A 23,511-nucleotide genomic window follows, 5' to 3' on the forward strand; every position below is an offset into this window, starting at 1 on the left:
ATAACTGGTTCCCTGTTAATCAGAGATGCATTAGGGGAGGCGGAAATTAAGCGTTTTTTTATTTCCTGGTTTTTTTGTTTTTGAATTGTTATTCATTTAAGGAAGTTTAATATGTCGGCGTTTTCGTTATGACTTACTATAAACTGATGAGAAATATAGTAAATGGGGAGATGAAGGAAAATAAGTCTGTACAGATGGCAAGTTTGCATAAATGCCTTATTGTGGAGGCTTCTTAAATCTATTTGATATAAAATTATATTGTTAATTAAACTATAAAATTGAATTAAATTGCATTATAGTTATATTTCTGAACTAATTATAGTAAGAAAAACGGATGGAAAAAAGTCATTACCTCACGGAAATAATTTTAATCATTTAGAAAAATATTGAAGACATAAAAAGTTGTAACTACATTTGTTATAACCTTGCAAAGGGTATTATAATTTCAGCCAAAAGTATGCAACGCAGTGAAGGACATTTCCGTCCCTATAAAGTATATAAATTCTTCATCAGCATCACCAGGCGAGTCGATCTAGCCATGTCCTTCTCTCTGTCTGCCGGACCGTTTCAAGCTATTATACTTTCTATTGCATGTAGTATATAAGTCAGAATGGGCCGGATCGGCCTTCTACATCATATAGCTTCCATAGGAACAATCGGGGAAAAATGAAAATACAATTATAGCTTCATTGTTTCTTAAATAAATCCATATACTCCAAGATATAGTATTTTTTAATAACTTTAGAACTACGGTTTTACTTTTATAAAAATCGGACTATATCATATAGCTACTATAGGAATGATTGAAAAATTTATTGAAAAATCGACTTAGCTTTATTGTTTTTAAGCATCGAAATTTAGAATATTTCATTTTTGTAAATAACGAGGACGCAAGCTAACTTCGGCAAGCCGAAGTTTTAATACCGTTGAAGACTTTGCCGAAATTGCTATAATTGAAAAAGTAGCGAAAGAAATAAGGAATATACATAAATAAACTAGATTTGCACAGTTTCATGTCAATAGCTTTTATACTGCAAAAATGTCATATAAAAATAGAAAAAAATGTATATTTTCGCAGCATTTAACTATTTTTCCCACGGAAGCTATAATATATAGACGTCCGATCGGCAAGGCATGCATAAAAAAATACGATTTGGAAAGATTCATGTCAATAGCTTTTACACTGCGCGAAATATCTTCCATTCTTGCAAGTTATATCCGATTGTTCCTATAGGAGCTATGGGATATAGACATCCGATCGGAGCGGTTTTCAAACTTGATCTGCGTTCACATGTTTTGGGACGACTGTGAGCTCGCAAACGGTATTGAAACAGACGGACCTGGCTATATCGACTCCCCTATTGATCCTTATCAAGAATATATATACTTTATGGGGTCGGAGACGTCTCCTTCACTGCGTTACAAACTTCTGACCAAAATTATAATACCCTCTGCAAGCCAAAATTTACCTTTCTTGTTTAGTTTTGTTAATAGCAGGTATGGTTTAATAAATTATTTAGCTGGAGTAATCAAAAGATTATTGTTTGTTTTGGTACAACTCTAAATTTTTTTCTTGTGATTTTATACAGACGAATATTTTATAGCAATGAAATATGAGTACTGAATAGGACCGTGGTACAAGCTCGAAAACGCGTTACCAAACTGATTTGACGTAGATATTAATGTAAGCTAATTAAGGAATGTATTGAGGTTGTTGTTTTGTAAAAGTAATCTTTATTAAATAGTAATTAACTATATGGCACATCGGAAGAAAAAAAAAATTACAAATGAAAATAAGTTTCAGGTGTCTAATAGTTCTCAGTGGTGCGCACGTAGTTTACTCCAGAGGGCATGGATACCTTGTCGAATCCCTTGGGGAAAAGTTTTTGGGCCTCCTCATCGGTGACAGTGGGTAGGATCATGACCTTGGTGCCAGGCTACAGAAAAATCACAATTAGAGGGGAATAACTAAGAATTCATAAGCAGAATACTCACAGTCCAGTTGGCTGGAGTAGCCACAACCTTGAGGCGATCAGTCAGCTGCAGGGAGTCGATGGTCCTCAGGATCTCACTGAAAGATTGCAGGATCGTCAGTTAGTCAGTTAAGATCATCATTACCCATAACCGTAAAGAGGTACTCACTCAACGTTGCGGCCCGTGGACATGGGGTAGAACATGGAGAGGCGCACCTTGTGGTCCGGACTGATGATGAACAGCGCCCGGATGGTCTTGCCCACCTCGGGGTCCTTCTTCTGCTCCTCGTCGAGCATGCCCAGGCTGACGGCCAGGTCCCGAGTGGGGTCAGCGATGATCGGGTAGGGGAAGTCGCCGGGAATGTCCAGGCAGTAGCTCTTGATGTCGTTCACCCAGTCCACGTGCGAGTTGAGGGCGTCCACGGAGTGCGCCAGGCACTTGGTGTTCCGCTTGGCGAACTCCGGCTGGTGCACCGCAATGCGGCCTAGTTCGGTGGTGCACACGGGGGTGAAGTCGGCGGGGTGGGAGAAGAGCACAACCCACCTGTGGAACAGGGGAGGATTGGATGAGCATCGACCGGAGAAAGTGGTCTGGATGGTACTTACGAGTTGCCCTGCCACTCGTGGAAGCTGATGGGCCCCTTGGTGGTGTCGGCCTGGAAGTTAGGTACGGTCTGTCCCAAACGCATCTTGATATTTTGTAGGTTTTGTCTGCTTAGCTGGTAGCTGTTTCTAGCTTGCTAACTGGTTGCTTACTGAATACTGACTCCCAGAGCTGGCTGGCTTTTATACCCAGCTGGATCGATTCGATCTGTAGGAGCGATAAAAACGGTGAACGGGCGCTGCCTTATCGCGCGTGTTCATATATAGTATACTAGTACGCAGTATAGACTAATACAAATTCTGAGCAGTAGTTTATGTTGATTGAAGAAAGGGGTTTGGAAGGGGGGAGGAGGAGACCACGTCAAGGTCTCCACATTTGTTTGGGACTGTTTGCGTGCCTATACAAAACCTGATTAAGGCCTCGGCCCACTATGGACTTTGTGACGAAATTCTTCTAGAAGTATGTACTTCATAGAAAAGTACAGTTCTGCTTTTTGGCTTCGCTTTAAATCTGTTTAAATTGGCCTAGAAATGTGAATCCCTACCGGGTTTGTCCTCCAAAGAAGGGCTTTAACAGCCGATCACTTCTCAACTGATACTTCTCCTGTTCAACTGGCTCCAAACATAAACAGAGAACCAGAGAGCATTTATTTATTCACTGGTGTTAGTGATCGGTGTGGAAACAGCAACACAAGCTAAAGTATAAGCACACCGATAGCTGGACGGGGAGAGCAAGAGAGCGGCGAACACTGCGGTGGTATTTGTGAATGCCAGTAAAACCAGCACACTACCATAGATCGGGAAACTCTCCTGTTCATGTACACAAAACGAGCCTCCAACTAAGAGAGAAGAGCGAGGGAATTCGTGAGTTTGTGTGCGTGGGTCCATCGGGAAATCGCACACCAGTGCAGAATTCCTCTCAGTGGCTCACATAGATGGATCAAGTGGGTTTGGGAAATCGGATGGGTAGAGTGCTAGCTCAGAAGCACGAAGACAGTCCGGAGAAAAGGAACCCAAATTGGGATAAGATCAGCATAATTAATAATTGCTTTGTAGCAACAGATATAAACCTGTGATGTGCAATATGCAATGTGCTAGTTGTGAGAAGGTCATTTAAAGGAGAATTCAAGCCGATATTGTCACTAGTGCAGCTATAAACAAATAATTATAATAATTCTCACAATGCCAGTTACCCTACAGTACCAAAAGTACAGTCTAGGCATTCGGTGAAAATCGTTAGTTACAAGCTGAAATTTAAGACGCAAAACCATTTGATTCCATTATACACATTCTGTGGTAATTTTCCACTTCTCGACGCTTATCGTTTCCTTGGTTGTTTGTAAACAACAAATTCGAATCTGTGGGCAAGCGGGTTGCAAGTTTGTGTTTGTGCGGGGTAAAGTGAGAGGCCACGCGCAAGTGAGTGATAAAGTGTGTCGAAGAGAAAAGGGGAATGAGAGCAACAGATAAAGAGAGAGAGAGATTATAAAAACTAGAGCGAACCGGGTCTGATCGGCAGTCCACAATATCGATAAACTGAATATAACCATAATTGAACATTTGAAAGCCATCTATCGGTTGTTTAATTTTTATACCCGTTACTCGTAGAGTAAAAGGGTATATTGTATTCGTGCAAAAGTATGTAACAGCTAGAAGGAAGCGTTTCCGACCCTATAAAGTATATATATTCTTGATCAGGGTCACTAGCCGAGTCGATATAGCCATGTCCGTCTGTCCGTCTGTCTGTCCGTCTGTCTGTCCGTATGAACGCTGAGATCTCGGAAACTATAAAAGCTAGAAGATTGGCATTTTGCATGCAGATTCTAGGAGTTCCTACGCAGTGCAAGTTTGTTTCAAAATGGTGCCACGCCCCCTCTGTCGCCCACAATCGCTTATATACGATTTTAAAAATTTAAATATTACGGAAAAGTAAAAATGCAGTTTTATTGTCTTTATCAATACCTATCGAAATGTAGAAAAAATTTTTCAAATCGGACCTTTCGTTAAAAAGTTATGCGTGATCAAAGTTTCTATCTCCATCTCCCTCGCACTCCCTTTACCTGAGTAACGGGTATCTGATAGTCGGGGCACCCGACTATAGCGTTCTCTCTTGTTTTATCATATCTTTTACAAAAATTTTAATTTCTCGTAAAATTTGAGTCAATTAAAGTCCCAGAAACAGATTAAAAATGAAGAAATACTATTACTACAGCATAAACAAATTATACCCCTCAGAGTAATAATTTTAGTTTTCTTCTATCATATATTAATACTAGCTGTACCCGGCGCGACTTCGTTCGCTTAAAATTAGTTTTGAGTACGGTTGTCAAGACTTTCCCAATTCCACACCACCCCTGAGGTAGAGAAATTGGCTGGTTTTTTTAATGTGGTATCTTCAATTAAACCTATTCCACTGAAACTTTCTAGGTTTAATAATGTTAATTAATATGATTACTTTAAAACCTCTGTGTAAACAAAATTTTTAGAAGATCCTTCAGGAGAGAGAATAATAAGGCTACTGGCAGAGCTAACTCTAGAGCATGCGACATAAAATTGTCCGTGAGAGAAGCAATCTTCTCTAAGATCTAGTCCAGCCAGCTTCAAACTCTGCCCCTGCGATTTATTTATAGTTATTGCAAAGCAAACTTTTAGAGGGAATTGTAGCCTTTTAAACTGAAACGGCAGACTGGATGGTATTAATGGGATCCTGGGTATAAACACTGTTTCCCCCTTCGCGCACCCCGTAAATACTGTTGCTTCGATTACATTCTTATGAAGACCTTTTATCTGCAATCGTGTCCCATTGCATAACTTTGGGGGACTTAAATTTCGCAATAACATTACGGGTGCTCCAATCCTAAGAGACAGATTATGCTGAGGAATTCCTGGAGGATTCAAGGAATTTAAAAATTCAACAGGGTAATGAACAGCATTATCGGCATCAGGAACAGAGTCGACCGATTTATAGGAGACTTCTAAACCATCAAATGAGTTTTGCAATAAATTATTAATAGTGGTTGCTCTTTCATTTTTCGTTATCAAAATGGCGCGCTCAGATAGCCAATCTAAGCTTTTACATGATATGTTGGAAATATTTTGGATGTAAGGTCTTGAACGTTTTTGACTACATTTCCTAAGCGTGATGTTATAACTATTTTTCCATCAGCTGTTGGATGGACGCCATTCCCAATTTTTAAAAGAGTTTCGGCAAAAATTCCTGCAGAACTGTCTCCTTTTAAGTGCACTCGCATATTTTTCGTGAGCGCTAGTTTGTTTATCTGTGGCCATAAAAATGAAGATTTTAAACAGGCCTTTATTTCGTCAGCTCTTGTACCTCTTGGCACAACAGCTAGCAGGACTGTAATACCACCCATCAACATAGTACTCATTAATATCTTGCAGGGTTCTATTTATGGCTTCAAGCCCACCTTTATGTGACATTGTGCACTCATCCCAAACAATTAACTTACAATCTTTAAACACCGCAGCCATATTACATTGCTTTGAAATAGAGCAATGAGGTGTTTCTAAATTAACTAAATCCAAAGGAAGTTTAAATGTAGAATGAGCAGTTCGACCTCCATTGAGCAGTGTAGCAGCTATACCGGAAGATGCTACAGCTAGGGCTATTTTTTTTTAACTTCGAACTTTTGCCAACAATAAATTTGTCAAGAAGGTTTTACCTGTCCCTCCAGGTGCATCCAAAAAAAATATTTCACCCATCTCAGCCCCAACGCTTTTTGTATTGTATACGACTTAATATTAGTTTGGAGTTAGGGTTGTCAGGACTTTCTTATTTCTTATTTGCCCCTTTTTTTGAAAACCTTTGTGTTAACAACCTTTGTAGAAGATCCTTCAAGAGAGAGAATCAGAAGGATACTGGCAGAGCTATATAATAAATGAAAGTGATCCAAGTAAAAGTCGTGAGCTAGTATACTTTTTATCAGTTACAATGTTATCAATGCAATTTTTATTTGCGCACAAATATGTATACTTGTTTGTAAATTGGAATTTGTTGTTTTCAAATTTCTTGTTTTGAATGAAACGAAAACCTTTGTACACACAGTAAAAGATTGGCATCCAATACAAAAACAGCAAAGTAACGTATTATTTTCAGATTCCACATTTGATCGATAAACGGGTATAATAAATCATTTTATTTGTATTTAAGCACATTATCTACTTTCGAATAGAAACATACACACACATTGTATGTATGTACATGTATTGTACATATAAGCAAATCAAAACATATCCAAATATACATATGTACATACGTATTTGGTCAAAAGTTCGAATCTTAAGATTAATATTTAACTTGCAAACATTTTGGCTTTGCTTACAGAATTTGTAGTAATTTTCTATTTTCTTCCATGGTGGAAATTAAATAAGGCTCTTACTTCTGCTACAAAATGAAAAATAAAACCTATGCATTTGATCCACAGGACTGACTATTGATCGAAAATCCTATTGATCGGAGCAGCAGTTTAAGTTTTTAAAATCCAAAACAAATTTAACTTAAATTGCCTCTTTCCCATCCCCTTTCCCTACAGCACTACCCCTCCCCCTCATCAGTTTTCTTGGCTGTTGCTCTCTCGGCCGTCGCTCTCTTGGCTTCTGGGTTTCGTTCTCTCGACAGGCTCCCGCAAAATACAACGCAATGACTTAGAAAATCTAAATAAATTCGTTAAAAATACTTAAAAAAATGTTAAAAACTTGAAAAATTAAACTTAAGCATTTGGGCCATAGAATAACTATTGAGCGAAAAATCATCTTGATCGGAGCAGCGGTTTAGATTTTTTAAATCGAAAAGTTAATTTTAAATGTAGCCCCCAAATTATGGGGGATATCAAAATTTCTTTTAGATTTCTAATTAGGCCTTTTCAAAACCTAAAATTCGGAAAAAACCAAATATCGAAATTCCAACCAGTTTAGAAGTTAAGCTTAAATACATCAACTTTTTTTTGCTCAGAATAATGGATGTTGGAGCTGTTTGGGGCCACTGGGGGGACATATCGGATCTTAGTGGGCGCCTACGCCCCCAATGGAATACTGTGAAAAAATTTGGCTGCTCTTGCTCTTACGGTTTGGGCTGTGGCCGTATCCCCTTAAAAATCGGTCTTTCATTTTATAATCTTTAGGGATTCTGTACAACTGATCGCTATAAAGTATGCAACAGTTTTCTCATCAACATGATATTTGATATTTTTAATATTAAATATGTATATCCAAAATAGAACAATAGTTTTGGGTTAAAAGAATAACATAAATTAAACGACTCTAATTTTTCAATTTTTTTATTTACTAACAATTGATAACTAAACAATTTTAATAAGGGCGGTATAAAAATACTCCAGACAAATTAGCGTACCAAAAAGTACGTAGACCACTGTTTTTAAATTCTACTTTATTCTACTTTACGATTCCGAGCACATTGGTGGGCACATCTAGTGGTTCAGTTTTCTGCTGGCCAAGATCTGGTAGATTCCCAGTCCCGCTGAGAGTGTTCCAATGGCTCCCAACTGGAGGGTTGACAGCTTGCCGCCCCACAGGTAACCCCTAGGCAGAATGCTGACGGCGTGGATAAGATCGAGGGAGATGCGAGCGAGGGACACCGCATCCTGGCGGTTCAGCTTGTCCTGATTTTGGGAAAAAGTCCGCAATGTCCTTACAAGGCTCAGATACGCAGAGAGCACACTGAATATTGAGCGGACATAGCTCCAGACAGCCTTGTTTCTCACATCCAGAACCTTATGCTCGGCCAGCCAGCAGATAGTTTCGATGGGATAGAAGAGCACGTCCACCGCGTTGGACATCACTCCCAGTACGGCCGTTATACGATCCGGCTCATCGTCGCCCAAGCCGTACTCCAGGGTGTACTGGATAACGGGCAGGTCGTCGATCAGCCGCAGAGTGGACCTGGCTGCCGAGATTTTCGAGCTAACGGTGGCGCACCTTTGGGCCAGGTCTGGGTTCCGCTTGGCTTGGTATCCTGCCACCAACTTGGCACTTTGGCACAGCGCCTCCATCAGGACATCTCGACCGCCGTAGGAATCGATGAGGCCACAGATCTGGCTTGTAAACTTTCCCATAATAGCTTAAGAAGCTTTAAAATGCTATGTGTGAGGTTGAACATTAAATGGAAATGCAGCGGCGGCAGCGCATTATATAGCCCACATGCTCCACCGATATCGATAGCAGTGCGCGGACTTTTAAATAGTCGATTGCATTGAGTTCTGGTTGCGGTATCGCGGATCTTACCCGGTTCGCTCTTATTTCCCAATCTTTTCACTTCCCCTCTCTCTGTTTCACTACCTATTTACTGGCACATGGCTTCTCTCCCTCTCGTTCTCACTTGCACCAACTCAATCTTCTTTCCCGTTCGACCATGAATTCCACTTCGTTTTTCACAAACAACCTAGAAAACAATGGAAAATTACCACAAAATGTGTATAACAGTGATATTTTGTTTCATTGAATCTCATTTTGTAATAAGCTCGAAGATTTTTCACCGAATTCATGGACTGTATAGTAAACACTTGTTTGTCAATAATTCTCTTTAAAATAACCTTTTCAGAGATGGCACAGTGCACATTGCGTATTCATATCCATAATTATGATGTGATATTCCATTATTGTGATCTGATTTCAAGTTGGATTCCATTCCATTGAACTGTTTTCTGCCTTCTGAACAAACACTTTACCCATCCGATTTCCCAAGCCCACTCAATCCATTTGTGTGATACATTGAGAATAAATCTGCACTGGTGTGCTATTTCCCGATAGACCCACTCACACAGCCTAACGAATCTCTTCTCTCCCAATTGGCGGCTCGTTTTCTGTACGTCCGGCAATCTATGGTAGTGTTTGTATTTTGGTAGCTTTCACAAATACCACCACACTGTACGCCGCTCTCTCGCGCTCACTGTACACACATCAGTGTGCTTACACCCTTCGCTCTTTGTTTTCTCCTGATACATCCTTTTCTCTTTCTCACTCTCCAAGACTACCTGCACATGGCCTCTGCCTCCCACTCTTCCCCGCACAGATTCCATCAGCGATCCTCTTGACTACAAAATCCATTTGTTTAAAAAATAAACAACACTGATAATAAGAAATGGAAAATTACCACAAAAAAATAATATAACGAAATTTGTTGCGTCTTGGGAGTAACTTTGAATCTAACTAAGATTTTTCTATTGAATCTAAGCACTTGAAAAACATTGTACAACTGCATATTAAATGTAATTGAAAGCATTAGCGACGGTTTAGGCTTTAAATAACCTTTACTATCAACACCACCACTTCTTATCCAATATTATGATCAGATATTCCATTAGGCTGATCCTTATTCCACGATGGCTTCCATTCCTGTGAAATGTCTTCGTGCTTTTGAGCTAGCACTCTAGCCATCCGACTTCCCGTACCCACTTGATCCATCTATGTGAGCCACTGAGAGGAATCTGCACCGGTGTGCGAATTTCCGATAGACCCACCCACACAATCTCAAGAATTCACTCGCTCTTCTCTCTTAGTTGGAGGCTCGTTTTGTGTACATGAACAGGAGAGTTTCCCGAGCAATGGTAGTGTGCTGGTTTTACTGGCATTCACAAATACCACCGCAGTTCGCCGCTCTCTTGCTCTCCCCGTCCAGCTATCAGTGTGCTTATACTTTACCTTGTGTTGGTGTTTCCACACTGATCACTAACACCAGTGAATGATTAAATGTTCTCTGGTTCTCTGTTTATGTTTGGCGACGGTTGAACCGGAGAAGTATCAGCTACAAAGTGATCAGCTGTTAAAGCATTTGTTTGGAGGACAACACCTGATCGGATTCCCATTTCTAAGCCAATTTTAAAAGAATTAAAGCTAAACCAATAAACAGAACTGTACTTTTCTATGAGGTACTTCTAGAAGCACTTAAGGCGAGGCCTTAATCGGGTTTTATATAGGCACTCAACGAGTCTCAAACAAATATAGAGACCTTGCACGAGGTCTCCTCTTTGCACTTCTTACCCCCTTTCGCCATACATCTGCTGTTTAGCATTCCACTACACTACCTATGTACATACAATATATGTATGTATAAGCATGCTCGATAAAGCAGCGCTCTTTCTCCGTCTCTATCGCTCTCACAGGTCGAATCGATCCAGCTGGTTATAAAAGCCAGCCAGCTCTCGCAGTCAGTATTCAGTAAGCAACAAGTTAGCAAGCTAGAAACAGCTACCAGCTAAGCAGACAAACAGTTTTATCAAAGTGTTAAATAAACCTACAAAATATCAAGATGCGTTTGGGACAGACCGTACCTAACTTCCAGGCCGACACCACCAAGGGGCCCATCAGCTTCCACGAGTGGCAGGGCAACTCGTAAGTGCCATCCAGACCACTTTCTCCGGTCGATGCTCATCCAATCCTCCCCTATTCCACAGGTGGGTTGTGCTCTTCTCCCACCCCGCCGACTTCACCCCCGTGTGCACCACCGAACTAGGCCGCATTGCGGTGCACCAGCCGGAGTTCGCCAAGCGGAACACCAAGTGCCTGGCGCACTCCGTGGACGCCCTCAACTCGCACGTGGACTGGGTGAACGACATCAAGAGCTACTGCCTGGACATTCCCGGCGACTTCCCCTACCCGATCATCGCTGACCCCACTCGGGACCTGGCCGTCAGCCTGGGCATGCTCGACGAGGAGCAGAAGAAGGACCCCGAGGTGGGCAAGACCATCCGGGCGCTGTTCATCATCAGTCCGGACCACAAGGTGCGCCTCTCCATGTTCTACCCCATGTCCACGGGCCGCAACGTTGAGTGAGTACCTCTTTACGGTTATGGGTAATGATGAACTTAACTGACTAACTGACGGCTATGCAACCTTTAGTGAGATCCTGAGGACCATCGACTCCCTGCAGCTGACTGATCGCCTCAAGGTTGTGGCCACTCCAGCCAACTGGACAGTGAGTATCTGCTTATTAAATCAAGGTAGCTCCTTACTAATTGTGATTTTTCTGTAGCCCGGCACCAAGGTCATGATTCTGCCCACTGTCACCGATGAGGAGGCCCACAAACTCTTCCCCAAGGGATTCGACAAGGTCTCCATGCCCTCTGGAGTGAACTACGTGCGGACCACTGAGAACTATTAGATGGCTGATATTATTTATTTAATTAACTTGTTTTCTCCGCACTCTCATTACAATCGTTCCATAAAGTACAACATTTTATTATACAATAAAGATAATTTTTACTAAAGCCTGATTGCATTTTATGCTTAACGAAGGTTATTGTAGCTATATATAGTTAATTAATTAGTTAAATAATGAATATTAATTAATTATTTGGTTTTTCTAAATCATAATTATAACTGGTTCCCTGTTAATCAGAGATGCATTTTTTAAAGGGGAGGCGGAAATTAAGCGTTTTTTTATTTCCTGGTTTTTTTGTTTTTGAATTGTTATTCATTTAAGGAAGTGAAGGAAAATAAGTCTGTACAGATGGCAAGTTTGCATAAATGCCTTATTGTGGAGGCTTCTTAAATCTATTTGATATAAAATTATATTGTTAATTAAACTATAAAATTGAATTAAATTGCATTACAGTTATATTTCTGAACTAAATATAGTAAGAAAAACGGATGGAAAAAAGTCATTACCTCACGGAAATAATTTTAATCATTTAGAAAAATATTGAAGACATAAAAAGTTGTAACTACATTTGTTATAACCTTGTTACAAACTTCTGACCAAAATTATAATACCCTCTGCAAGCCAAAATTTACCTTTCTTGTTTAGTTTTGTTAATAGCAGGTATGGTTTAATAAATTATTTAGCTGGAGTAATCAAAAGATTATTGTTTGTTTTGGTACAACTCTAAATTTCTTTCTTGTGATTTTATACAGACGAATATTTTATAGCAATGAAATATGAATACTGAATAGGACCGTGGCACAAGCTCGAAAACGCGTTACCAAACTGATTTGACGTAGATATTAATGTAAGCTAATTAAGGAATGTATTGAGGTTGTTGTTTTGTAAAAGTAATCTTTATTAAATAGTAATTAACTACATGGCACATCGGAAGAAAAAAAAAATTACAAATTAAAATAAGGTGTCTAATAGTTCTCAGTAGTGCGCACGTAGTTCACTCCAGATGGCATGGATACCTTATCGAATCCCTTGGGAAAAAGTTTTTGGGCCTCCTCATCGGTGACAGTGGGTAGGATCATGACCTTGGTGCCAGGCTACAGAAAAATCACAATTAGTAAGGAGCTACCTTGATTTAATAAGCAGATACTCACTGTCCAGTTGGCTGGAGTGGCCACAACCTTGAGGCGATCAGTCAGCTGCAGGGAGTCGATCGTCCTCAGGATCTCACTGAAAGATTGCAGGATCGTCAGTTAGTCAGTTAAGATCATCATTACCCATAACCGTAAAGAGGTACTCACTCAACGTTGCGGCCCGTGGACATGGGGTAGAACATGGAGAGGCGCACCTTGTGGTCCGGACTGATGATGAACAGCGCCCGGATGGTCTTGCCCACCTCGGGGTCCTTCTTCTGCTCCTCGTCGAGCATGCCCAGGCTGACGGCCAGGTCCCGAGTGGGGTCAGCGATGATCGGGTAGGGGAAGTCGCCGGGAATGTCTAGGCAGTAGCTCTTGATGTCGTTCACCCAGTCCACGTGCGAGTTGAGGGCGTCCACGGAGTGCGCCAGGCACTTGGTGTTCCGCTTGGCGAACTCCGGCTGGTGCACCGCAATTCGGCCTAGTTCGGTGGTGCACACGGGGGTGAAGTCGGCGGGGTGGGAGAAGAGCACAACCCACCTGTGGAATAGGGGAGGATTGGATGAGCATCGACCGGAGAAAGTGGTCTGGATGGCACTTACGAGTTGCCCTGCCACTCGTGGAAGCTGATGGGCCCCTTGGTGGTGTCGGCCTGGAAGTTAGGTACGGTCTGTCCCAAACGCATCTTGATATTTTGTAGGTTTATTTAACACGTTGATAAAACTGTTTGACTGCTTAGCTGGTAGCTGTTTCTAGCTTGCTAACTGGTTGCTTACTGAATACTGACTCCCAGAGCTGGCTGGCTTTTATACCCAGCTGGATCGATTCGATCTGTAGGAGCGATAGAGACGGTGAACGGGCGCTGCCTTATCGCGCGTGTTCATATATAGTATACTAGTACGCAGTATAGACTAATACAAATTCTGAGCAGTAGTTTATGTTGATTGGAGAAAGGGGTTTGGAAGGGGGGAGGAGGAGACCTCGTCAAGGTCTCCACATTTGTTTGGGACTGTTTGCGTGCCTATACAAAACCTGATTAAGGCCTCGGCCCACTATGGACTTTGTGACGAAATTCTTCTAGAAGTATTTCTATGAAATTCTTCTTCATAGAAAAGTACAGTTCTGCTTTTTGGCTTCGCTTTAAATCTGTTTAAATTGGCCTAGAAATGTGAATCCCTACCGGGTTTATCCTCCAAAGAAGCCGATCAGTTCTCAACTGATACTTCTCCTGTTCAACTCCAAACATAAACAGAGAACCAGATAGCATTTATTTATTCACTGGTGTTAGTGATCGGTGTGGAAACAGCAACACAAGCTAAAGTATAAGCACACCGATAGCTGGCCGGGGAGAGCAAGAGAGCGGCGAACACTGCGGTGGTATTTGTGAATGCCTGTAAAACTAGCACACTACCATAGATCGGGAAGCTCTCCTGTTCATGTACACAAAACGAGCCTCCAACTGAGAGAGAAGAGCGAGGAAATTCGTGAGTTTGTGTGCGTGGACCCGTCGGGAATTAGCACACCAGTGCAGAATTCCTCTCAGTGGCTCACATAGATGGATCAAGTGGGTTTGGGAAATCAGATGGGTAGAGTGCTAGCTCAGAAGCACGAAGACAGTCCGCAGAAAAGGAACCCAAATTAATAATTGATTTGTAGCAACAGATATAAACCTGTGATGTGCAATATGCAATTTGCAATGTGCTAGTTGTGAGAAGGTCATTCAAAGGAGAATTCAAGCCGATATTGTCACTAGTGCAGCTATAAACAAATAATAATAATAATTCTTACAATGCCAGTTACCCTACAGTACCAAAAGTACAGTCTAGGCATTCGGTGAAAATCGTTAGTTAGAAACTGTTATTTAAGACGCAAAACCACTTGATTCCATTATACACATTCTGTGGTAATATTCCATTTCTCGTCGCTTATCGTTTCCTTGGTTGTTTGTAAACAACAAATTCGAATCTGTGGGCAAGCGGGTTGCAAGATTGTGTTTGTGCGGGGGAAAGTGAGAGGCCACGCGCAAGTGAGTGATAAAGTGTGTAGAAGAGAAAAGGGGAATGTCAGCAACAGATAGAGAGAGAGATTATAAAACCTAGAGCGAACCGGGTCTGATCGGCAGTCCACAATATCGATAAACTAAATATAACCATAACAATATAACATCTATCGGCTGTTTGATTCTTAATTATTTTATATCTTTTACAAAAATTTTAATTTCTCGTAAAATTAGAGTCAATCAAAGTCCCAGAAACAGATTTAAAATGAAGAAATACTATTACTACAGCATAAACAAATTATACCCCTCAGAGTAACAATTTTAGTTTTCTTCTTTCATATATTTTTTTTTTTTTTTTTTTAATTTTAAATAATATTTTATTCACTGGAATCTGTTCAGTGCCTTCTGAACTTAACCTAGCGTAATTAACGAGAAAGAAATTTTATGCATACATAGTAGCCTTAAAATTTCATATATTAACATTCTGTACAATTGATCGCTATAAAGTATGCAACAGTTTTTTCATCACCAGGATATTTGATCTTTTTATACCCTTGCAGAGGGTATTATAATTTCAGTCAAAAGTTTGCAACGCAGTGAAGGAGACATTTCCGACCCTATAAAGTACATATATTCTTGATCAGCATCACCAGGAGAGTCGATCTAGCCATGTCCGTCTGTCCGTCCGTCTGTCCGTCCGTCCGTCCGTTTCTACGCAAACTAGTCCCTCAGTTTTAAAGCTATCTGCTTGAAACTTTCCCAAAAGTTGTCTTTCAGTATATGAGTCGGCAGTATATAAGTCGGAACGAGCCGGATCGGGCGACTATATCATATAGCTGCCATATAACTGAACGATCGGAAAAGCCATAACTTTTGTGTTTGTAAAGTTAGGAAGTTGGGATTTTCTATGGGTTTTATTTTTGGCCAATAAATCCGACCTACCGAATTTCATAAGCATCAGACGACTATATCCTATAGCCGCCATATAACTGATTGATCGGAAATGCCATAACTTTGGTGTTTTTAAAGTTAGGAAGTTGGGGACTTTTTTTGAGTATTAAGAATGCATCATATGAATAATTTTGGAGAATATAATTTGAAGAATATTCTGCAAGGGTATTTCAACTTCGGCTCCGCCCGAAGTTAGCTTTTCTTTCTTGTTAATATTAAATATGTATATCCAAAATTGAACAATAGTTTTGGGTTAAAAGAATAACATAAATTAAACGACTCTAATTTTTCAATTTTTATATTTACTAACAATTAATAACTAAACAATTTCTTATAAGGGCGGTATAAAAATACTCCAGCCAAATTAGCGTACCAAAAAGTACGTAGTCGACTGTTTTTAAATTCTTCTTTATTCTACTTTACGATTCCGAGTACATTAGTGGGCACATCTAGTGGTTCAGTTTTCTGCTGGCCAAGATCTGGTAGATTCCCAGTCCCGCTGAGAGTGTTCCAATGGCTCCCAACTGGAGGGTTGACAGCTTGCCGCTCCACAGGTAACCCCTAGGCAGAATGCTGACGGCGTGGACAAGATCGAGAGAGATGCGAGCGAGGGACACCGCATCCTGGCGGTTCAGCTTGTCCTGATTTTGGGAAAAAGTCCGCAATGTCCTTACAAGGCTCAGATACGCAGAGAGCACACTGAATATGGAGCTGACATAGCTCCAGACAGCCTTGTTTCTCACATCCAGAACCTTATGCTCGGCCAGCCAGCAGATAGTTTCGATGGGATAGAAGAGCACGTCCACCGCGTTGGACATCACTCCCAGTACGGCCGTTATACGATCCGGCTCATCGTCGCCCAAGCCGTACTCCAGGGTGTACTGGATAACGGGCAGGTCGTCGATCAGCCGCAGAGTGGACCTGGCTGCCGAGATTTTCGAGCTAACGGTGGCGCACCTTTGGGCCAGGTCTGGGTTCCGCTTGGCTTGGTATCCTGCCACCAACTTGGCACTTTGGCACAGCGCCTCCATCAGGACATCTCGACCGCCGTAGGAATCGATAAGACCACAGATCTGGCTTGTAAACATTCCCATAATAGAAGAAGCTTTAAAATGCTATGTGTGAGGTTGAACGTTAAATGGAAATGCAGCGGCGGCAGCGCATTATATAGCCCACATGCTCCACCGATATCGATAACAGTGCGCGGGCTTTTGAATAGTCGATTGCATTGAGTTCTGGTTGCCGTATCACTGATCTTACCCGGTTCGCTCTTATTTCCCAATCTTTTCACTTCCCCTCTCTCTGTTTCACTACCTATTTACTGGCACATGGCTTCTCTCCCTCTCGTTCTCACTTGCACCAACTCAATCTTCCTTCCCCCTCGACCATGAATTCCACTTTGTTTTTCACAAACAACCTAGAAAACAATGGAAAATTTCCACAAAATGTGTATAATAAAGTGATATTTTGTTTCATTGAATCTCATTTTGTGATGAGCTCGAAGATTTTTCACCGAATTCATAGACTGTATAGTAAACACTTGTTTGTCAATAATTCTCTTTCAAATAACCTTTTCAGAGATGGCACAGTGCACATTGCGTATTCATATCCATAATTATGATGTGATATTCCATTATTGTGATCTGATTTCAAGTTGGATTCCATTCCATTGAACTGTTTGCTGTCTTCTGAGCAAACACTTTACCCATCCGATTTCCCAAGCCCACTCAATCCATTTGTGTGATACATTGAGAATAAATCTGCACTGGTGTGCGATTTCCCGATAGACCCACTCACACAGCCTAACGAATTTACTCTCTCTTGTCTCCCAATTGGAGGCTCGTTTTCTGTACGTGAACGGGAGAGTCCGGCAATCTATGGTAGTGTGTGTATTTGGAAAGCGTTCACAAATACCACCACACTGTACGCCGCTCTCTCGCGCTCACTGTACACATATCAGTGTGCTTACACTTTTGCTTGTGTTGGTGATTTCACATTGATCACCAACACTAATGTATTATTAGTGCTCTCCAGAGTGCAATCAGCTGTTGGATCAGCTGATTTGGGGGACAACTCCTGAAAAGAACAGCTAAACATGGCTTTTTAGAATTTTCCTTTTCTAAATAAAAAATAAAACAAACAAATAAAGAAAAACTGTTATTATTAAGAGGATTATTAGAATTTCATCACAAAGTCCAGATTTTCACGAGGCCATCTTAATACATAGAGTGGGGGCATTACAAATATCGACGCCTTGCACGAACGGCTACATATGTACATAAATACATACATATGTACGTTTGAGTATACAAAGAGCGATTAGCGGCCGGTGGCTGTCTCTATCGCTCTTACTGATCGCCTACAACCAGCTGGGTATAAAAGCCAGCGATCGCTTCCATTCGGTATTCAGTTAGCAACAAGTGAGCGAACTAACAACAGCAAAACATAATCCAAGTAAAAATTGATTCACCTGCGTTCAAAATGAGTTCCAATTCCCTCTTTGAAACCGACGAAGATGTCGCCCAGGCCAACAAGTTGTCCAGAAAGGTCAAGGAATCTCCCTTTATGCTCGTGGGCATCGCCGGGTTCGTGGCCGCCGGTCTAGTTGGGGCCTACAAATATCGGAACCGCGGAACGATGAGCACCAGCGTCTTCCTAATGCAGCTCCGTGTGGCCGCCCAGGGAACCGTAGTCGGATGTTTGACCGCCGGATTGGCCTACACCATGGCCAAGGAGTATCTGCTCCACGAAGAGCCAAAGAACAATTCAAAACCAGTCGATTAAATACGGGAATACAGCCCGAACAAAAAGGTGCATCCAAACAACTGACCTTCAGGTAGTGGCCTCCAAGTGGTCTGTAAGTATAAATAAACTCTGTTAGAATCCGAAATAAGTATGTTTTTCCAATTGCCTAGCCCCAAATATTATGATGTTGCCGTCTCAGATGAAAAGCGTAAAAGGCCTACAGTTTAGAAAAGTCTGCAAATTGGAGTAAACTACAGGCGCACCGCCGAGCAGTATTAACCAGCTGATTCTATCATCGCATTTCATTTCATTCTCCTTATTTATGTATGTATGTGTCACAATAAAGATTTTTTTACCAAAGAACCTACCTCAATGCATTTTTCAACGATGTTATATTTGTAATTTCAGATAAGGTAATTAAGAAAGTTGGTTTCTTATATGAGGTAAAAGTATGACAATATAAACTACAGTTTCCACTTACAATTTGGTCCTATTGTTGAGTTTTTATTTCCCGCTAATTAAAATACTTAAATATTAACGTTTTGTTTCAACTTTTTCAATTATCTTACTATTATTGAACGAAAATACTAGACTGTTACTTTGTAAAATAATTGAATCAACATTTTTCTACACCTCCGGAATATATAGATATAGAAAATTACTTGAAATATACGAAAATTCTATAACTGCCATAGGAAGAATTAAAACAAAAGAAAAAAAATCGTAACTTCGTGGTTTCAAAACATGAACTCTCCTAAATATAAATTAGTTATATTTCCAAAAATTCGATTTGAATTTTTTAAAAATCGGACGACTACAAGGTTGCTCCATCTTTTGTGGCGGTATGTAAACTCTGAATAACTTTCACATTTACCAACCGATTTATTGCATCATATATGTTTTGAAAACGTCAATTCAGGACAATTTTTGCCATGGATCGCTTTACACCGAAACAACACGCTCAAATAGTGGCACTTTACATCGAAAACAGTCGTTCCGTTGTATTAACTCAACGTACATATCGAAAAAAATATCGAGTTTAAAAGTCACTATCTGACAATACTTTATTTTTTTAATTGCTAGCAAGGGTGGGCACTTAAATGATGATGTTTTCAAAAACTATTCCAGAACAATTGAAAGGAACCAAACTGATTAAAACTACATTACTCATAGAAATCAGTTGGTTTTTCTCAAAGATATTCAATGTTTACATACCGACATAAAAAATCCGAAAATTAATAGGAAAATCTGTAGATAATTGAAGATTTTTACGATTTCCAAAATTAATTTTTTTTATCAACATCAAAGGACTATATCATTAGGCTGCCGTAGGAGCGCCCAAAAATTGTAATACAAATCGTTAATATTCGTTTAATAAATCATTTCATTTGTTTTTAGCTGAAAAGGTAAATAAGCTTCGCATTGCTTCTTGTTTAATAAATGTTTTTTACATAACTAACAGTGATTGTGCCCCATTAAATTGTAACGGTGAACACTTTGACAACCAAGAGGTTTTAAAGTTCTGAATCTTATGACCTTGTCTTTATAACTTTTCCAAATTCTACAACTCAAGCTTTACTGGTTTAATTTAATTTGAATGTTTGAAATTCCGCGCGCTGGAGAAAAGATTTTTACTGTGTCTTAAAGGTTATAATTCAATCCAACAGAAAACTTATTTAATTTGTTTAACATTTTTTTATTATCTACTAAAATATGGCACAAGGGAAAAACGGGAAGGAAGTTAAAAAAGGAAATAGTTTCAGGTCTCTAATAGTTCTCAGTGGTGCGCACGTAGTTCACTCCAGAGGGCATGGAGACCTTGTCGAATCCCTTGGGGAAGAGTTTGTGGGCCTCCTCATCGGTGACAGTGGGCAGAATCATGACCTTGGTGCCAGGCTACGGAAAAATCACAATTAGTAAGGAGCTACCTTGATTTAATAAGCAGAAATACTCACTGTCCAGTTGGCTGGAGTGGCCACAACCTTGAGGCGATCAGTCAGCTGCAGAGAGTCGATGGTCCTCAGGATCTCACTAAAGGTTGCATAGCCGTCAGTTAGTCAGTTAAGTTCATCATTACCCATAACCGTAAAGAGGTACTCACTCAACGTTGCGGCCCGTGGACATGGGGTAGAACATGGAGAGGCGCACCTTGTGGTCCGGACTGATGATGAACAGCGCCCGGATGGTCTTGCCCACCTCGGGGTCCTTCTTCTGCTCCTCGTCGAGCATGCCCAGGCTGACGGCCAGGTCCCGAGTGGGGTCAGCGATGATCGGGTAGGGGAAGTCGCCGGGAATGTCCAGGCAGTAGCTCTTGATGTCGTTCACCCAGTCCACGTGCGAGTTGAGGGCGTCCACGGAGTGCGCCAGGCACTTGGTGTTCCGCTTGGCGAACTCCGGCTGGTGCACCGCAATGCGGCCTAGTTCGGTGGTGCACACGGGGGTGAAGTCGGCGGGGTGGGAGAAGAGTACAACCCACCTGTGGAATAGGGGAGGATTGGATGAGCATCGACCGGAGAAAGTGGTCTGGATGGCACTTACGAGTTGCCCTGCCACTCGTGGAAGCTGATGGGCCCCTTGGTGGTGTCGGCCTGGAAGTTAGGTACGGTCTGTCCCAAACGCATCTTGATATTTTGTAGGTTTATTTAACACGTTGATAAAACTGTTTGGCTGCTTAGCTGGTAGCTGTTTCTAGCTTGCTAACTTGTTGCTTACTGAATACTGACTGCGAGAGCTGGCTGGCTTTTATACCCAGCTGGATCGATTCGACCTGTGAGAGCGATAGAGACGGAGAAAGAGCGCTGCCTTATCGAGCATGCTTATATATTGTAGGTAGTGTAGCGGAATGCTAAGCAGCAGATGTTTGGCGAAAGGGGGTAAGAAGGGGCAAAGAGGAGACCTCGTGCAAGGTCTCTATATTTGTTTGAGACTCGTTGAGTGCCTATATAAAACCCGATTAAGGCCTCGCCCCACTATGGACTTTGTGATGAAATGCTTCTAGAAGTATCTCATAGAAAAGTACAGTTCTGTTTATTGGTTTAGCTTTAAATCTGTTAAAATTGGTCTAGAAATGGCAATCCGTTCAGGAGTTGTCCTCCAAACAAGTGCTTTAAGAGCTGATCACTTTCCAGCTGATACTTCTCCTGTTCAACCCGCCAAACATAAACAGAGAACCAGAGAACATTTATTTATTCACTGGTGTTAGTTTTCAGTGTGGAATCAGCAACACAAGCAAAAGTATAAGCACACCGATAGCTGAACAGTGAGCGCAAGAGAGCGGCGAACACTGCGGTGGTATTTGTGAATGCCAGTAAAACCAGCACACTACCATAGATCGGGAAACTCTCCTGTTCATGTACACAAAACGAGCCTCCAACTAAGAGAGAAGAGCGAGGGAATTCGTGAGTTTGTGTGCGTGGGTCCATCGGGAATTCGCACACCAGTGCAGAATTCCTCTCAGTGGCTCACATAGATGGATCAAGTGGGTTTGGGAAATCGGATGGGTAGAGTGCTAGCTCAGAAGCACGAAGACAGTCCGCAGAAAAGGAACGCAAATTAATAATTGATTTGTAGCAACAGATATAAACCTGTGATGTGCCATATGCAATGTGCTAGTTGTGAGAAGGTCATTCAAAGGAGAAATTCAAGCCGATATTGTCACTAGTGCAGCTATAAATAATTATTCTTACAATGCCAGTACCCTACAGTACCAAAAGTACAGTCTAGGCATTCGGTGAAAATCGTTAGTTATAAACTGTTATTTAAGACGCAAAACCATTTGATTCCATTATACACATTCTGTGGTAATTTTCCATTTCTCGTCGCTTATCGTTTCCTTGGTTGTTTGTAAACAACAAATTCGAATCTGTGGGCAAGCGGGTTGCAAGATTGTGTTTGTGCGGGGGAGAGTGAGAGGCCACGCGCAAGTGAGTGATAAAGTGTGTAGAAGAGAAAAGGGGAATGTCAGCAACAGTAGAGAGAGAGATTATAAAACCTAGAGCGAACCGGGTCTGATCGGCAGTCCACAATATCGATAAACTAAATATAACCATAACAATATAACATCTATCGGCTGTTTGATTCTTAATTATTTTATATCTTTTACAAAAATTTTAATTTCTCGTAAAATATGAGTCAATTAAAGTCCCAGAAACAGATTTAAAATGAAGAAATACTATTACTACAGCATAAACAAATTATACCCCTCAGAGTAACAATTTTAGTTTTCTTCTTTCATATATTAACATTCTGTACAATTGATCGCTATAAAGTATGCAACAGTTTTTTCATCACCAGGATATTTGATCTTTTTATACCCTTGCAGAGGGTATTATAATTTCAGTCAAAAGTTTGCAACGCAGTGAAGGAGACATTTCCGACCCTATAAAGTATATATATTCTTGATCAGCATCACCAGGAGAGTCGATCTAGCCATGTCCGTCTGTCTGTCCGTCGGTCCGTCCGTTTCTACGCAAACTAGTCCCTCAGTTTTAAAGCTATCTGCTTGAAACTTTCCCAAAAGTTGTCTTTCTATTGCAGGTAGTATATAAGTCGGAACGAGCCGGATCGGGCCACTATATCATATAGCTGCCATATAACTGAACGATCGGAAATGCCATAACTTTGATGTTTTTAAAGTTAGGAAGTTGGGATTTTCTATGGGTTTTATTTTTGGCCGATCAATCCGACCTGCCAAATTTCATAAGGATCGGCCGACTATATCCTATAGCTGCCATATAACTGAACGATTGGAAATGACATAACTTTGGTGTTTTTAAAGTTAGGAAGTTGGGATTTTTTATGAGTATTAAGAATGCATCATATGAATAATTTTGGAGAATATAATTTACAGAGTATTCTGCAAGGGTATATCAACTTCGGGTCCGCCCGAAGTTAGCTTTCCTTTCTTGTTAATATTAAATATGTATATCCAAAATAGACCAACAATTTTGGGTTAAAAGAATAACATAAATT

At 40.9% G+C, this 23,511-nt stretch overlaps 7 protein-coding genes across 7 annotated transcripts; 2 read left to right on the forward strand and 5 right to left on the reverse strand.

The window, feature by feature from the left end:
- Positions 1–1,711: 1,711 nt before the first annotated feature.
- On the reverse strand, positions 1,712–2,687 carry LOC108037677 (peroxiredoxin-6-like). The gene is made up of 4 exons (XM_044456650.1): positions 2,580–2,687; positions 2,143–2,517; positions 1,996–2,071; positions 1,712–1,937 (listed from the first exon to the last, which is right to left on the reverse strand). The coding sequence occupies exons 1-4, from the start codon at positions 2,660–2,662 to the stop codon at positions 1,809–1,811; spliced, it is 663 nt and encodes a 220-aa protein (XP_044312585.1). The 5' UTR covers positions 2,663–2,687; the 3' UTR covers positions 1,712–1,808.
- A 5,168-nt stretch (positions 2,688–7,855) lies between these two features.
- LOC123037152 (peroxisomal membrane protein 11C-like) lies at positions 7,856–10,488 on the reverse strand. Its single transcript, XM_044456655.1, has 2 exons — positions 9,146–10,488; positions 7,856–8,994 (listed from the first exon to the last, which is right to left on the reverse strand). Exon 2 carries the CDS (start codon positions 8,666–8,668, stop codon positions 8,024–8,026), a length of 645 nt encoding a protein of 214 aa, XP_044312590.1. The 5' UTR covers positions 8,669–8,994; positions 9,146–10,488; the 3' UTR covers positions 7,856–8,023.
- A 267-nt stretch (positions 10,489–10,755) lies between these two features.
- Positions 10,756–11,818, forward strand: LOC123037149 (peroxiredoxin-6-like). Its single transcript, XM_044456651.1, has 4 exons — positions 10,756–10,943; positions 11,006–11,380; positions 11,451–11,526; positions 11,584–11,818. The coding sequence occupies exons 1-4, from the start codon at positions 10,861–10,863 to the stop codon at positions 11,710–11,712; spliced, it is 663 nt and encodes a 220-aa protein (XP_044312586.1). The 5' UTR covers positions 10,756–10,860; the 3' UTR covers positions 11,713–11,818.
- An 822-nt stretch (positions 11,819–12,640) lies between these two features.
- On the reverse strand, positions 12,641–13,622 carry LOC123037150 (peroxiredoxin-6-like). The gene is made up of 4 exons (XM_044456652.1): positions 13,448–13,622; positions 13,011–13,385; positions 12,864–12,939; positions 12,641–12,806 (listed from the first exon to the last, which is right to left on the reverse strand). The coding sequence occupies exons 1-4, from the start codon at positions 13,528–13,530 to the stop codon at positions 12,678–12,680; spliced, it is 663 nt and encodes a 220-aa protein (XP_044312587.1). The 5' UTR covers positions 13,531–13,622; the 3' UTR covers positions 12,641–12,677.
- A 2,488-nt stretch (positions 13,623–16,110) lies between these two features.
- On the reverse strand, positions 16,111–17,683 carry LOC108044808 (peroxisomal membrane protein 11C). Its single transcript, XM_044456656.1, has 2 exons — positions 17,366–17,683; positions 16,111–17,212 (listed from the first exon to the last, which is right to left on the reverse strand). Exon 2 carries the CDS (start codon positions 16,887–16,889, stop codon positions 16,245–16,247), a length of 645 nt encoding a protein of 214 aa, XP_044312591.1. The 5' UTR covers positions 16,890–17,212; positions 17,366–17,683; the 3' UTR covers positions 16,111–16,244.
- A 505-nt stretch (positions 17,684–18,188) lies between these two features.
- LOC108044807 (HIG1 domain family member 1A, mitochondrial) lies at positions 18,189–18,907 on the forward strand. Its single transcript, XM_017123951.2, has 2 exons — positions 18,189–18,652; positions 18,711–18,907. Exon 1 carries the CDS (start codon positions 18,277–18,279, stop codon positions 18,577–18,579), a length of 303 nt encoding a protein of 100 aa, XP_016979440.1. The 5' UTR covers positions 18,189–18,276; the 3' UTR covers positions 18,580–18,652; positions 18,711–18,907.
- Positions 18,908–20,220: 1,313 nt separating this feature from the next.
- On the reverse strand, positions 20,221–21,274 carry LOC123037151 (peroxiredoxin-6-like). Its single transcript, XM_044456653.1, has 4 exons — positions 21,079–21,274; positions 20,642–21,016; positions 20,496–20,571; positions 20,221–20,436 (listed from the first exon to the last, which is right to left on the reverse strand). Exons 1-4 carry the CDS (start codon positions 21,159–21,161, stop codon positions 20,308–20,310), a joined length of 663 nt encoding a protein of 220 aa, XP_044312588.1. The 5' UTR covers positions 21,162–21,274; the 3' UTR covers positions 20,221–20,307.
- Between the last annotated feature and the right edge of the window lie 2,237 nt (positions 21,275–23,511).

The sequence above is a fragment of the Drosophila rhopaloa genome, unplaced genomic scaffold, assembly GCF_018152115.1.
Source record: "Drosophila rhopaloa isolate 14029-0021.01 unplaced genomic scaffold, ASM1815211v1 contig_15, whole genome shotgun sequence".
NCBI classification, from domain to species: Eukaryota; Metazoa; Arthropoda; class Insecta; order Diptera; family Drosophilidae; genus Drosophila; species Drosophila rhopaloa.